We start from the raw sequence: 16,235 nt of genomic DNA, 5'->3' as shown, positions 1-16,235 counted from the left end.
GGGCAGGAGAGCGCATCACCCCAAGGTGGAGCAGGCAGAAGATGGGCTGCTGAAAATTGTGCCTTTTACTGCAGGGAAGCCAGAAAACTGCTGAGGCCAGAGTGGGACTTGCAAGGGTCAAGAGCTCTGCAAAGCCCTGTGCTGTGTGTGCCCCTTTGGGAGAGGCGGACACAGAAGTCTCCCATAGGCCGCAGGCGGCTGTAGGAAAGTCTGGAGGAAGCGAGCACTGCTCGTTGGGAGAGAGAGAGACAGACAGGCACAGGCACCCAGAGGAATGGCCGCACACTGGTGAGTGAAAGGGAGAGATCACTCAGGCCAGGCGCTCCAGGGTCATGGTGTGTGTAACGGAAGATGCCAGTCAAGCAAGAATGTGTAACAAAGGGGTCTGGAGACCAAAGGAGAAATACTGAAACCTGAACAAGCGGCAAAGTATTTACTGAATTATTGAATGCAAACTAATGAAAAAAATGTACAACTTGTATGAAAAGGAGAAATACTGAAACCCGAACAAGCTGCAAAGTATTTGCAGAGTTATTGAATACCAAACTAATGAAAAAAATGTACAATGTATATGAAATACCGCACAAGTGAAAGGAAAGTGATGTAAATTTCGGAACGCATTGAAACCAAGTAAAAAGCCTTTCTCCAGCATGGGGTCTGGCATGGATTCACATGCTCATGAATATTCCCCGTCGTCAGGCTGGCACTCCTCGGTAAAGAAAAAATCAGTATCAGTTTTGTTTCTGATCTGTCTTTCTTAGTAGTAACCATTCACTGATCTCTGGGTCATATTGCCCCCAGCCAATGACTGCCCTCTCCCTAAGCCCCTCCCCTGGCAGCCATCCTCAGATTTTTACCGCATGTTGAAGTGTTGGGAGTCCTCGTGCTTTAGCTCTCGAGCTTTTACTGCGTTTTCGCACTTTTTCAGAGAGATTTTCTCATTTTTCGGTTTAATCGAGCCTCAAGCTCCACCGCTTCTACTTCTGATCAACGGGGATCCGTTTCGGAATTCTTCTACGCCCCTCAAGGGTGAAGTTTTCGTCGAGTTACACTTCTTGGAGGATTCCAGAAGATCTGAGGCCTACCTCACGGACATGGCCCAGGGCAAGGGAAGCTCGACACCCGGATCCTAGCTGTTCAGGAACTGCCCTGGATGCGGATTGCAATATGTTTTCAAGGAGGACGAGCATTCACAATGTCTCTACTGCCTTCATGAGGACAAGACGCACGTGGAGAAGGACTGTGCATTCTGCAAGAACCTATCGCAACGGACCAGACAAGATCGTCGTTCCCGCCTCGCCACCTGGCTGGAGAAGGGCACAGCAGGTGAGAAGGCGAAGAAAAAGTCTGAGCGGTCTTCTAATTCCTGTGAGGGCACCCTGGCGACAGGGGCCCAACAGAAGGCTAAGCACCGTGAGTCCGCGGGCGCTGGGAGCGCCGAAAGGTTGGGCTCTTCGGCTGCCAGGCAGGGCGCGACTACCCCGGCACCATCAACCACGAGCCAACGCTCTGGTTCGGGGAAGAGGAAATCCGAGATCCCGGTAAGCTTCTGGAGAGGCCCCGGTCGATCTCGAAGGGAGCCGAGGGGGAGCGAGGCGGTGACCCTCCCCTCAAGGCGAAGGCCCAGGACGCACTTAAGGTGGTGAGCGCCCTGATCCATCCGGCAAAGGCCTCTATCGAGGGAGTCGCAGCGGCCCTGGTGAAGCCGGCGGAGACTACGCCAGTGGAAGTGACCTCAGGGTCCAGAGTTTCCCTGCCACCGCGGAGGGAATCCTCTTTCCAGCCCATCGACAAGACCCCCGTGAAGACCCCGGTGGAAAAAGAGGTGTGGGGCCCGGTGGCCATTACGGACACGGATTCAGCCTCTGAGGAGGAGCTGGTGGAAACCGTGAAGGGCCTCAACGAGAGGTTCGAGAAGGTACTGCTGTGATCGAAGACAGCGGCGATGGCGACGACGAAGGCCCAGTGGAGGAGCAGCCATCCCACCTGTCGCAGCCATTGCCCTAGCCTCAGGACAGCTCGGTGGCCATTTTGTTGGCAATCCAATCCTTATGCACCGAGATAAGGACGAGGTTACCACGAACCCCGACGCAGGATCCAGAACCAGGACCGTCGGGAAGCCCTCCAAACAAGCGGAGGAGAGTCCATCCCGCCCCACCCTTCATGCCCACAAGGCCTGTGGAGCCCTCATCCCCCTCGCCGGACCCTCGAGGAGACACGGCGACGGATACAGCGACTGGGACAGACGACGAGGGTGCCAACGACATGACGTGCCTTCCATTGCCACCCCTTCGGGCTTCTCCACCCGACGAGATTGGCTCTTTCCACGCCATGATAGCCAGGGCATCCAAGCTCTTCCAGCTCTGCCCGGAGGAACAGAATAAGGAAGGCTTCCTCTACCAACAGCGGGAGGCCAAGAGAAAGAAGGTCCTCACGGTACCGTTACTCGACGACATCTGGGACGAGGGACTTGCTGTCCTGAAGAACCCTTCCACGACACCCGCCAAGGGGGACCGGTACGAGAAGAAGAACTGTGTCCCCAACGCCGCCCCCCTTTGCCTCAGGGCTCAGCATACACCGGATTTGGTCGTCTCAGCGGCGGCCAAGAAGAAGAAGGCGGGTGCGGCAGCTTCAACCTCCACTTCCCCGCCGGACGGCGAGGGAAAGAAATTGGACACCATGGGACGACGGGTCATCTCGTCGGCAGCGACAACAATTAAGGCGGACAAGGCCTTAGCAATTGTGGCCTGTTACGACAGGGAGCTTTGGTACAAGATAGATCCCCTGCTGGACTTCCTACCAGACGACAAGAGGGCGGAGGCCCTAGAGATTCTGCAGGAAGGTGAGGTGGCGTCAGACCACGCCATAACGGTGGCAACGGACATTGATGACACTGAATTTCGCCAGTTAGGCAACGGTGTTTGCCTTCGACGACGAGGATGGCTCAAGGAGACGGACTTCCATCAGGACGTCCAGACCAGAGTGTTGGACATGCCGTTCGACGGCAACAACCTGTTTGGTAAGGTGGTAGATGAGTCGCTCCAGGCCATCAAGGCGACTCTGAAACGGCCAGAGTCCTACAACGACGACGGCCCTTTCAGAGCACCGGAGGCAGACAAGGGGCCTCCAAGGGATCCAGCGGTGTCTCCTCTACATACCGCCAGGCGGCCCGCTCCTCGTCTCAGGAGGCCTACAGAGGTCGCGGAAAACAAGGAGGATCTCGCCGCCGTCTTCAAGGAGGCCAAGGCGGCAAGACCACTTCTAAATAAGACTGAACCGGCCGTGGCGTCGGGCCCCCACCGAAGCACCCCGGTGGGAGGCCGGCTGACGAGGTTCGTCAGCGTGTGGGAGTCCATCTCCACCGACCGTTGGGTGCTGGATGCCCTGGCCCGCGGGCACTCGCTAGAATTCCTGAAGAAGTGTTTCTGCATTCCCCCTGTGGCCAGGAAGGAGAATCACGTTCCTCAACTGCTGTTGGAGGTAAGGGCGATGCTCAAGAAAGGTGCCATCGAGCTCGTCCCCAAGAGGCTCCGGAGTATACTCAAGATACTTCCTCGTCAGAAAGAAGACAGGCCGTTGGCGCCCCATCCTGGACCTGCGCCGGCTAAACAAGTTCAGGATGGTCACCCTCCAGCACATGCTGGGACAGCTGGAGGAGGGCGACTTCCTATCATTGTTGGACCTGGAGGATGCTTACTTCCACATCCCCATCGTAAAAGGACACGAGGTTCCTAGGATTTGTGGTCCAGGGACGTCCCTACCAATTCAGAGCTCTACTGTTCGGATTGAAGTCGGCACCCAGGGTGTTTACCAAGTGCCTGGCACCGGTAGCGGCGCGGCTGCACCTGTAGGGTATCCAAGTCTACCCCTATCTGGACGACTGGCTCATCCGTGAAAGGACAAGAGAACTCGCCGTCGAGCACACAGCGAGGACCGTCTGCCTACTCAGAGCTGGGATTCGCCATCAACTACCCCAAATCCCACCTGGTTCCGTCGCAGGTGGCACTGTTTCTGCGAGCGAAGCTCGACCCAGTGGAGCGCTTGGCATCTCCGTCGGAGGAGAGGACGAAGGCCATTTTGGGCAAGGTGCAGCGCCTACTAGCCGCGGATGTGGCCAATGTGAGGTCCATCAAGTCCCTCCTCGGGATGATGTCCTCATGCATCTACCTAGTGAGCCTTTGGAGACTACGGATACGTCCGCTACAAGAGTTCCTCGACGCCCGCTGGTTGCAAGCGGCGGGCAGCTTCGAAGACAGGATCCCGCTCGACCAGACCTTCCATCTGGTGGTGGGGCACCCGTGCGCACCTCACGGCAGGCATGGATTTTCAGACCCAGGTGTATCAGGAGACGGTGACGACGGACGGCTCCCTGGAGGGTTGGGGTCCCACACAGGAGATCTCCACACAAGAGGCCTTTGGCTCCCGGAGGAGAAGTCTCTTCACATCAACATCCTGGAGCTCAGAGCCGTATTCTGGGCGCTCAAATCGTTCCTCCCGTCCCTCAGGGGCAAGGTGGTGAGGATTTTCACCGACAACACCACTACGATGTTCTACATCCAGAAGCGGGGAGGCACCAGATCCCCAGCCCTATCCAAGGAGGCCCAGGATCTGTGGCACTGGGCCGTCGCCCAGGGGATGTTTCTGGTTCCCTTCCACCTGGCAGGAATAAAAAACATCATCGCGACTCACTCTACAGGGAGCTACGCTCGTGCCACGAGTGGGAACTACGCCAGGATCAGGTGGATCAGCTCTTCCGACAATGGGGCAAACCCCAGATCGACCTGTTCATGACAGCGACGAACTCCAAGTGCCAGAGGTTCGCCAGCAGGTTTCCCCAGCCAAGGAGCATGGGCGATGCTTTCTCGTTCCCCTGGGACGGCCTGTTCCTGTACGTGTTCCTTCCGTTGCCGTTGCTGCTCCGACTCATCAACCAACTCAAGAGGTCCTAGTGCAGGATGATCCTCGTCGCACCGGCGTGGCTGAGGCAGATCTGGTTCCCGGACCTTCTGGACTTGTCAACGTCCCCACCAGTCAAACTGCCGACGGACACGGATCTTCTCTCCAGAGAAGGAGGCACCATTCTTCAGCACGACCCGGAGTCACTGAATTTGCAGACCTGGCTCCTGCAGCACTACAGTTTGGAGGGTACGATATCCCGGCTGACTGCAGAGAGGTTCTTGCAAAGGCCAGGGCGTCCTCGACTCTCAAGTGTTATGGAAACAAGTGGAAGAGGTTTTCTGTCTGGTGCCGTGCACAGAAGATTAACCCCCTACATATTACGGCACCTCAAGTGCTACCATACCTACTCTTTCTGGCCAAGGCTGGACTGGCTCACGCTTCCATCAAGATAAATCTGGCAGCGATCTCCCGATACACCAGAACTACAGGACGGGCGTCCTTGTGGTCTCATCGTTTGGTGAAGGAATTTATGAAGGGACTGTTCCGATCGTTCCTGCCGGTGAAGGCCCCAGCCCCGGCGTGGGATCTCAACATGGTGCTGACCAGGCTCATGGGGCCCCCATTCGAGCCTCTGCATTCGGCACCGTTGAAGTTCCTGTCGTGAAAGACAGCTTTTCTTGTGGCCATCACCTCCGCACGATGCGTGGGAGAGATTCAGGCCCTATCCTGCAAGCCCCCATACTGGACTTTTCACGATACGAGGGTGGTGCTTAGGACGCACCCATCCTTCATACCCAAGGTGCCGTCGGACTTCCATCTCAACGAGCCCTTCTTTGCCGGCCGAGAGGACTTTGCACTTGCTGGATGTAGCTAGAGCGCTTAAGTTCTACTTGGACCGAACGAAGAGTTTTCGGAAGACATCACAGCTGTTTGTGAACTTTGGACCTGTGAACCAGGGGAAGGCTCTCTCGAAGGCTTCCATTTCCAGATGGCTCTCCGGCTGCATCATGCACTGTCACCGGTTGGCAAACCGACTGTTGCCCGGCCGTCAGAGCCCATTCAACCAGAGCGATCGCTGCTACTATGGCGTTCCTGTCTGGTGTACCCCTGCTAGACATCTGCAGGGCTGCTACGTGGAGGTCGACGCACACCTTCACAAGATTCTACTGCATCAACCGGGATTCTAGGGAGAATTTCAGAGTCGGCCAAGCAGTGCTGCGCAACCTGTTCGCCTCAAGGTGGGCCTGGAGAGGAGGTAAGAGTGGCTTAATGTTGAGTTTATGTAATGCTTAATGTTGTGCCTTTTACCACCTTCCGTGGTTGTGCATGTGTGTACTGTTATTTATTCTTATATTCATGAGCATGTGAATCCCTTCTCCAGCATGGGGTCTGGCATGGATTCACATGCAAACTCTCCCTCCTTCCCCTCTGCGGCTCTTCACTTGGTCATACTGCCACTTTACGTGCTACCAAATCTGAGGATGGCTGCCAGGGGAGGGGCTTAGGGCGAGGGCAGTCATTGGCTGGGGGCAGTATGACCCAGAGATCAGTGATTGCTTACTACTAAGAAAGACAGATCAGAAACAAAACTGATAATGATTTTTTTCTTTACCGAGGATTCCCAGCCTGACGACGGGGAATATTCATGAGCATGTGAATCCATGCCAGACCCATGCTGGAGAACAACAGTTACAGGTAAGTAACCTGTTCCTTTTGAACTGAATGCAAGAGGAAATCAAGTCTAAGCTATTAATGAAAGCCCGGGAGGCGAGTGAAAGGCATTTGAGAAACACAACGGGATAGTGTGAAAGCAAGGTGGTGATGAGGAGAAAAAACACAAAGTGAAGTGTATAAAAGTCATATGTTAGCAGAGTCAAAAGACTGCCAACGTAATATAAAAGTGTACATGGACTAATGACACAGTTGCCGAAGGGAAACCTGTGTTAGCAAGGAAGTCCAAGGAAAGTCCCTGACATCACGAAGTGCCAAGGGTTATCGGTTGCGTGACTTGTGATGGGTGGACCGCGTGGTCCGACAACTGCGACTAGACCAAATAACCCCTACTTGGAGTGAACCAAGGAAAGTCAAGAGGCTGAATCTGTTATGCCTAATAAATGTTCATGGGACTGAAAGGAAGGCGAAAGGACTGTGAATTGAAAGTCAAGAGAACTGTGCTGAACCTGGGGAAGGGAACCGCAAGGATATTGTGTGGAACTGTGCTGAACTTTGGGAAGGGAACCCCAGGGACTTTTTCTGGAACTGTTTTGAACTCAAGAAGGGGGAAGCTGAAAGCAAGCCAGGAGCTGGAAGAAGCTCTGAATATTATTTTGAACACTGTTTCTTTGTTTGCTGACATACCTACATATTGTATAAATTTAGTTGTGAGGGCAAGTATAGGTTTTGGACACACAGACTTTTGTGTTGAACTTTATATCACAGACTAACCTTAGTTTCTTTAGGCAGGGAAATCCCACCTTAGCATAGGGCAAGTTAGGCCTTACTCCATCCTGACATTTAAGAAATAAACCTTTGCTTTCAAGAAAAGTGAATCTGTCTGTGTCCTCCTTCGTGATGCCTTCACAGAGAGTATAAACAGGTGTTTTGCGAGTCTGGGATCTTCACCCAAATTGTGGCATCTTGAAAAGAGAATCCCAAGGAAGATAGGTGCACTTAGGATTTTGATTTCAATTGAATGTGGAAAAGACTTGGGGGAAAGGAGTTGTTTCCCCTGGAGTGGATTGCAACACCAAGAGAAAGGGGTTATCCTCTTGGTTATTCTTTTGAACATTTGTTTTGGTGGTGAGAAACCTAGGGAAGGTAGTCATTTTCTGGAACTGTGAACATTATTCATTTATAACTGTTGTTGGATTTATATCTTTTTGTTGAACTTGAACATTTGGGCACTTTCCAAGCCAAAGACAATACCCTTAACACCTTAGAGTTAGTTTTAGAATGAGAGGGCTAGGACAGGAATTCTGACACAAGCCATTTTTGCTTTGGACATCTTAACACAGGACAGACCCTTAGTTTTTGTTTGAGGTAGGGAAATGGCTACTAGATTAGGGGCAGTGAGGCATTTTCCAACCCCCTTTAAATTATTTAATAGACGTGTATACCAATTACCATGAGTCCTCTATGTCCGCATCTCATTCCTGGTCCATCACATCACTTTTGAAACACAAGTCCAGACTCAGGTCAGCGTCCGATGCAACGAAGTAGCCCAGACAGGAGCTGATCAATCCTAGTATTATCCTCCAATACTTTTAAAGTCTTCTAAGGGCGGAATCCTCAAGCAGGAATTGAGACAGAATGTTCCCTCTGGACCAGTGGTCAAAGCATTGATTAAGGCCTTCTCAAGATCAGCAAAGGAACAGGGAATCTCCCAGATAGTTGAAGAAGACAAACATGGTTGGCTTCAACAACGAGCCTCAGGTCTTCAGCAGGAAGCTCCTCTTTAAAGGGGTCTTAGCTCCAGCCACAATCTGTTGAATGGCTGCAGGATTCCTCCTTTTATCCCAGATTGGAGCTGGAGTCACCCCCGAGACTACCAATGGTAATGATCTGCACCATTCAAGCTGGCAGGGGCTGTCCAATCATAGACCGCTTTTGGCCATCACATCTGTCCAGGGACAGGCACAATTTGGCCAGTGTGTGGACCGAGACCAGACAGTCCCAGTCCCCTTATACAGCTACAAACATTGCTGCTTTGCTTGGTAAAGCTGAGGCTTTGCCTGAGAAAGAGCATACCAAATATGGCAAGTCTGGCCATGGGAGGGCAGGAAGAAGGCCAAAATACAAGTTGGACAAAAAGGACAAGTAGAAATCTTGTGGCACTGGCATTTTAGAGTATATGGTACTCTAAAAGGCATTTTGCGTAACAATGCAAAAGTGCACACGAGAATCTAAAAAACATGGCAGGTAAATGACCGCTGCCACCAGGCCGTCATGGACACATCATGCAAGTAACCATAAAGTGTCTTTTTGTTTTTAAAAAAGTTTCTAAAAACAAATGGGATATCCCCACCAAACTTCATCGTAAGTTAATCGGTGTAGTGTAAAACATAAAAGGAATTTTGTAATGGAGGACAGAGTCCCCCTGTAATGATCGTCATAGGGACTGATTTTTGACCCTGAAACAGATGTGATAAGCAAACATCAGCTCGGGTTCACAACATCAGCAAAATGTTGGCGCTGAGGGGTCCACAGATGTCTATGGAGATAAAGCAGCACAATTAAAAGAGCATGCACATTTTTATGAAACAATGCGTTCAAGTCAGTATTGAGCCTTCTGTAAACCCATGAGAGAACTTTCAGTGACTCTGAAAACTGCACAAAGTACTTAAATCGTAGTAACTTACCTTGAACGTTGTTGGTCCTTGTTAAGATATGGTTGCGGGGGATGCAGTTTAGTTTGCCACCTTAAATAATCTAACATTCTTTTTCCACCACTTTAGCTATTTTAACAGTGTTTGTTTAAAGTGTATTGAAGCTAATGTATGGGGGATAACCCAACTGACCACTTAACTGTGAATGTTTATACCTGTCTAGAGGTCTTAGATGAAACAGCGTGTTTAATAAATAATTGCATACCTGTGTGGACAGTCTATTGCTTAAGCAAGGGTTTGGTTAGACTTTGTGTTGATCCTTGTCTGGTACTGTAAGGTTGGTTTCCCAGAAGCCCACACCAGTAAAGGTTCTGAAAATCCTTCCTATATTAATTGGGCCGAAGTGGCATCGATATTTAGGAAGTGCTTTCCATGCTTCCTTAGTTTCATGCAATTGCCAACCATCTTGGAAGAAGGGAGAGCAAGGTCTAAGAGAACTGGAATCTGCATGGGGCTAATTCCATGTGGCTTCTCCATTTCTTGTGTGTTGCATGTATTTTTTTTTTGTCTTTGGCAGACTTTATTATTTTTTTTTTTTACAGACTGTGGGTTATGACTGTTAATGCTCTTCAGCCTTCTTTGAAGTTAGTTCGGCAGCACAGGTACACCCAAAATGACCTGATGATTGACCCTTTAATTGTCCTCCGATGTGATTCAAGAGTCTACAGGTGAGTGCCTTAGAGCTCAGATACATGTGATCTGTAGCTCTGAAGAGCTGTTGTACAAAATATTTTAAAATAGATTTTTAATTCCTTCACTGATCACCTTGTAAGTTTCTATGTGCTGCATGTTATTGAATCTATAGGGTCATCTGTATCAATGAAAAGTTTTAATGTTTAGGTAGTTGATTGAATCTTTTCTCAATTGACATGGCAAGGCTTGCCACACTGTAAATGCTTGTGATTTGAGGTTTAGACACAGCGTAGTAATGAGAAGCTAATTGGGCTATGCCAGCTCCTCTTCTTTTCCTGCACTGATCTTTTATTTGTGGCCATGTGGCATGCTGGTGTTGTGGAGAGGAATCCTTTGCTTAAGACTTAAGAGCTTTTGGAAGCAGTGAGCATCGAAACCAAGATCCTGAGTCCAGAGCCAAGTCTTGGCACTTTTTATGATGGTTTTTTCAAGCTAGCGCTGAGGGGGGGAAGGGTTCTTAGAGGCCACCCTAAAAGACACTTGGATCGAGACAACCTCAATCAAGATAGTGTAGGTGAGCAGTAAGACGTAGATTTCAGGAGATATGGGGTGTATTCATAGTACAATTAGACACACACAGAGTACAATTTAGGAAAGAAATATAAACATTTTATTTATTGAACCTAAACACACTCCAAGCTTTGAAAATCACATATAAGTAGCACTACTAAATCAATACTGTAGACATACATTCACAATTGCGAATCTTACTAGAGATCTCCCACACTTTACTTTTAAGTGAGAAGCAATTCAAATAAGAAAACGTGAAAATCTATGTCTAGTAATGCAAAAGCAATTAATATTCAAACAGACCAATGTAAACATGGTGTAACAGCAATTTAAATATTTTACCCAGCCTTACAAAAATAAAACCCCATAGCATTTAAAAAGTCCTCCCCTTTTATGGTGATTATGTCTAGTGTCTTTAAGAGTCATGAGTCCCAAGAAGGTACTGTGACGATTCACAAGGTGTCATCACTTCTCCCCAAGGGGCAGCCCTTTCCCATGAGGCTAGGGAGGTGCAGCACAGCTGCTACCCAATAGTCCCTTTAGGACGGTTTCATGCGCAAGGACCTCATGGGGAGGGACTCTCCATCTCGGGACAAGGACAATCACCTGGGGTACAGCTCATTGAATGTTGTCACTCCACAACATTCCCTAGCCATTTCCAATGTTCTGAACCACTTTATTGAAAGTCAATCCAGGTACTGTTGCCATACCGGAAATAATCGTAAAGCCAAAAGTACTAGGACGAAGAACAATACAGGAGACATGAAGGTCATTGACTGTGCTTGTATTGGTACAAGGTGGCCCAGAGGAGGCATAAGGAGTCTGTTGTTAACAGAGACAAAGGACTTTTACAATCCGCATGGGAGGAACGCTATATTCTCCAGCATGGGGTCTGGCATGGATTCACATGCTCATGAATATTTCCCGTCGTCAGGCTGAGAATCCTCGGTAAAGAAAAAATCAATATCAATATCAGTTTCGTTTCTGATCTGTCTTTCGTAGTAGTAACCAATCACTGATCTCTGCGTCATACTGACCACAGCCAATGACTGCCCTCTACCCAAGCCCCACCTCTGGCAGCCATCTTCAGATTTTTACCGCACGTTCAAGTTTTGGGATCCTCGTGCTATTGCTCTCGAGCGTTAGTGCTATTTTTTCACATTTTTTCTCAAAAAATTTCGCTTTTTTCGGTCAAAAGAGCCTCAAGCTCCACCGTTTCTTCATCCGATCAACGGGGACCCGTGTCAGATTTGTCTACGCCCCTCAAGGGTGAAGATTTCGTCGAGCCACGCTTTTGGAGGACTCCAGAAGGTTCTCAGGCCCATCTCGGACATGGCCCAGGAGAAGGGAAGCTCGACGCCCGGAAAGCTGTTCAGGGTCTGCCCTGGATGCCAGCTTCAGAATGTCTTTAAGGAGGACGAACACTCCCTTTGCCTTTACTGCCTACATGAGGACAAGACGCACGTGGAGAAGGACTGTGCGTTTTGCGGCAATATGTCGGAGCGGACCATGAAGGACCGCCATCAACGTCTCGCCAACTGGCTGGAAGGAAAGAGCCCGTCAGGCGGGAAGAAGAAGTCAGAGCGGTCTTCTAAGACCTTTGAGGGCGCCCCGGCGACGGGGGTCCTACAGAAGGCCGAGCACCGCGAGTCCGCTGGCACCGGGAGCACCAAACGGTCGGGCTCTACGGGCGCCAGGCAGGGCGCATCCTCCCCGGCGCCATCAACCACGAGCCAACGCTCTGGCTCGGGTAAGAGGAAGGCCGAGCACCTGGCGAAGCTCCTGGAGAGACCCCAGTCGAGCTCGAAGGCCCCATCGGAGGGGGAGCGAGGCGGTGACCCTCCCCCCATGGAGAAGGCGGTGAGTGCACCTAAGGTGGTGAAAGCCTTAATCCATCCGGCCAAGGCCTCTATCGAGACAGTCGCGGCGGCCCTTGCTCAGCCTGTGGAGGCTACACCAGTGGTGGCGACCTCGGGGCCCAGAGTCTCCCTGCCACCGCGGAGGGAGTCCTCTTTCATGCCCATCGACAGGACCCCTGTGAAACCTCCGACGGAGAAGAAAAAGGGGGGGGCAGGAGGTCGTCGTGGATTCGGCCTCAACCTCTGAGGAGGAGCTGGTCGAAGTCTTAAGCCACGGCGTTGGCGTGGAAGAAGACCAGCCCGTCGGGAGGGACCCCGACGTAGGAGACGACGAAAACGTCGAGGGTGCCGACGGGGCTCCTGACCGCCTGTCGGACTCCCCTCAACCAGTGCCGCAAGACAACTCGGCGGCCATTTTGTTGGCTATACAGTCCTTATGCTCAGAGATAAGGACGAGACTGCCGTTACCACCAACGGAGGAACCGCTCCCGACGGGTGACCCAGAGCCAGGCCCTTCTGGGAGCCCTCCCCCTAAGAGAAGAAGGATTCATCCTCCACCTCCTTTTCAGGCTTCGCGCCCTGTTCAGCCCTCCTCCCCGTCCACGGCATGTGGGGATGATACGGGGACTGACACGGCCACGACGGGTACAGACGACGAGGTTTACGACGAGGATCTCCCGTCGTCACCTCCCACCCGGGCTTCCCCGCCCGACGAGATTGGATCGTTTCACTCCATGATCGCCAGGGCATCCAAGCTTTTCCAGCTCTGCCCGGAAGAGAAGAAGGAAGGTTTCCTTTATCAACGGCGCGAGGCCAAGAGGAAGACGGTCCTCGCTGTACCTCTACTGGACGATATTTGGGATGAGGGCCTCGCCCTCCTCAAGAACCCATCCACGACGCCGGCTAGAAGGGATCGGTACGAGAAGAAGTACCGGGTCCCAGACGCGGCCCCCTTGTGCCTTCGGGCACAGCCGACCCCGGACTCTGTCGTCTCTGCGGCGGCCAGGAAGAAAGCGGAGGGGGCGCGGCCTCTACGTCGACCTCCCCACCGGACGGCGAGGGAAAGAAATTGGACACGATGGGACGCAGGGTCATCTCGTCGGCAGTGACGACGATTAAGGCGGCCAACGCCTTGGCTATCGTAGCCCGCTACGACAGGGAGTTGTCGTACAAACTGGCCCCCCTGCTGGACTTCCTACCAGACGACAAGAGGGCGGAAGCCCTAGAGATCTTGCAGGAAGGAGAGGTGGCGTCGGACCACGCCATTACGATTGCGACGGACATCGCTGACACTGGATTTCGCCAGTTGGGCAACGGCGTGTGCCTTAGGCGGCGTGGATGGCTAAAGGCTACCGACTTCCGTCAGGACGTGCAGAACAGAGTCTTGGACATGCCGTTCGACGGAAACAACCTGTTTGGGAAAACAGTGGACGATTCCCTTCAAGCCATCAAGGTGGACACGGAGACGGCCCGGGCTCTTGGGGTTCTCCAGCAACGGCGGCCGCCCTTTCGGAGCAGCAGAGGCAAACAGGGTGCCTCCAAAGGTTCCAGCGGCGGATTTTCCACCTACCGTCAAGCGGCCCGTTCGTCGTCACAGGAAGCTTACAGGGGACGAGGCAAGTCCGGCGGACCCCGCCGTCGTCGCCAAGGAGGACAAGGCGGCAAAGCCTCGTCGAAGCAGGACTGAACCGGCCGTGGGGTCGGGCCCCCACCGAAGCACCCCGGTGGGAGGCCAGCTGGCGAGCTTCGTCAGCGTGTGGGAGTCCATCTCCACCAACTGTTGGGTGCTGGACGCCCTAGCTCAGGGTCACGCGCTCGAGTTTCTAAAGAGGTGCCCGCGCGTCCCCCCTGTGGCCAGGAAAGAACATCACGTCCCTCAACTTCTCTTGGAGGTAAAGGCGATGCTCAAGAAGGGCGCCATCGAGCTCGTCCCAAAGAGGCTTCGGGTTCCGGAGTTTACTCAAGATACTTCCTCGTGAAGAAGAAGACGGGAGGATGGCGTCCCATCCTGGACCTACGATGACTGAACAAATTCATCAAGGCACAGAAGTTCCGGATGGTCACCCTCCAACACGTCCTGGGTCAACTGGAGGAGGGCGATTTCCTGTCGTCGTTGGATTTGGAGGATGCCTACTTCCATATTCCCATCCTAAAGGGACACCGAAAGTTTCTCAGGTTCGTGGTCCAGGGGCGTCACTACCAGTTCAGAGCCCTTCCCTTCGGATTGAGGTCGGCACCCAGGGTGTTCACCAAGTGCCTCGCACCAGTGGCGGCGCAGCTGCGCCGAGAGGGGATCCACGTCTACCCCTACCTGGACGACATCCGAGCAAAGACGAAGGAGCTCGCCGTGGAGCACACGGCAAGGACCGTCCAACTACTCACGGACCTGGGATTCTCCTTAAACTACGCCAAGTCCCACCTGGTGCCCGCGCAATTCGCACTGTTTCTGGGAGCGAAGCTGGACACAGTGTCGCTTCTGGCCTCTCCGTCGGAGGAAAGGACGAGGGCCATCTTGGGCAAGGTGCAGCGGATGCTAGTTGCGGACGCGGCCAGGGTGAGGTCCATCAAGTCCCTCCTCGGAATGATGTCTTCTTGCATTTATCTCATCCGCCTGTGCAGGCTCCGGATGCGCCGGTTGCAGGAGTTCCGAGACGCGCGCTGGATCCAGACGATGGGCAGCTTCGAGGAGAGGATCACACTCGACGAGAGTTTTCGACGAGCGATCCAGTGGTGGAGCACCCGCGCGCATCTGGCGGCGGGCATGGACTTCCAGACCCCCGGCCACCAGGAGACAGTGACCACGGATGCCTCCCTGGAAGGGTGGGGAGCGCACACCGAAAATCTGCACGCGAGAGGCCTTTGGCTTCCGACGGAGAAGTCCCTCCATATCAACGTCCTGGAGCTCCGTGCAGTGTTTTGGGCCCTCAGGTCCTTTCTTCCGTCCCTCAAGGGCAAGGTGGTGAGGATCTTCACCTACAACACCACCACCATGTTCTACATCAGGAAGCAGGGCGGAACCAGGTCCCAGCCCTGTCCAAGGAGGCGCAGGATCTGTGGCATTGGGCCGTCGCCCAAGGGATGTTTCTGGTGCCGTTTCATCTGGCAGGGATAAAAAACACCATCACCGACTCGCTCAGCAGAGAGCTGCGCGCGTGCCACGAGTGGGAACTACGACAGGATCTAGTGGACCGCCTCTTCTGACGGTGGGGCACACCCCAGATCGATCTGGTCGCGACGGCGACGAACTCCAAGTGCCGGAGGTTCACCAGCAGGTTTCCCCAGCCGAGGAGCATGGGCGATGCTTTCTCGTTCCCCTGGGAGGGCCTGTTCTCCAGCATGGGGTCTGGCATGGACTCACATGCTCATGAATATTCCCCGTCGTCAGGCTGGGAATCCTCGGTAAAGAAAAACCAGTATCAGTTTCGTTTCTGATCTGTCTTTCGTAGTAATAACCAATCACTGGTCTCTGCGTCATACTGACCACAGCCAATGACTGCCCTCTACCTAAGCACCGCCTCTGGCAGCCATCCTCAGATTTTTACCGCACGTTCATGTGTTGGGATCCTCGTGCTATTGCTCTCGAGCGTTAGTGCTATTTTTCGCGCTTTTTTCACAAAAAAACTTCGATTCTTTCGGTCAAAGAGCCTCAAGCTCCACCGATCCTACATCCGATCAACGGGGATCCGTGTCGGATTCATCTGTGCCCCTCAAGGGTGAAGATTTCGTCGAGCTACACTTCGGAGGAATCCAGAAGCTTCTCAGGCCCGGTCTCGGAGATGGCCCAGGAGAAGGGAAGCTCGACGCCCGGAAAGCTGTTCAGGGTCTGCCCTGGATGCCAGCTGCAGAACGTCTTCAAGGAGGACGAACACTCTTTCTGCCTTTACTGCCT

The 16,235-nt window shown here is 52.7% G+C and overlaps 1 protein-coding gene across 2 annotated transcripts in view; it reads left to right on the top strand.

Moving 5' to 3' along the window:
- The window catches only part of INTS2 (integrator complex subunit 2), a 1,100,863-nt gene that overhangs the window by 676,911 nt on the left and 407,717 nt on the right, over positions 1-16,235 (top strand). For both annotated transcript variants that reach the window (XM_069615090.1, XM_069615089.1), the window contains exon 19: positions 9,827-9,952. In XM_069615090.1, coding sequence (XP_069471191.1) covers positions 9,827-9,952 — 126 coding nt within the window. The remainder of the gene's footprint in view (positions 1-9,826; positions 9,953-16,235) is intronic.

Source organism: Ambystoma mexicanum, chromosome 9 (genome assembly GCF_040938575.1).
Source record: "Ambystoma mexicanum isolate Mex_15411 chromosome 9, UKY_AmexF1_1, whole genome shotgun sequence".
In the NCBI taxonomy this organism is placed as follows: domain Eukaryota; kingdom Metazoa; phylum Chordata; class Amphibia; order Caudata; family Ambystomatidae; genus Ambystoma; species Ambystoma mexicanum.
This window is presented reverse-complemented; position numbering and strand designations above follow the sequence as displayed.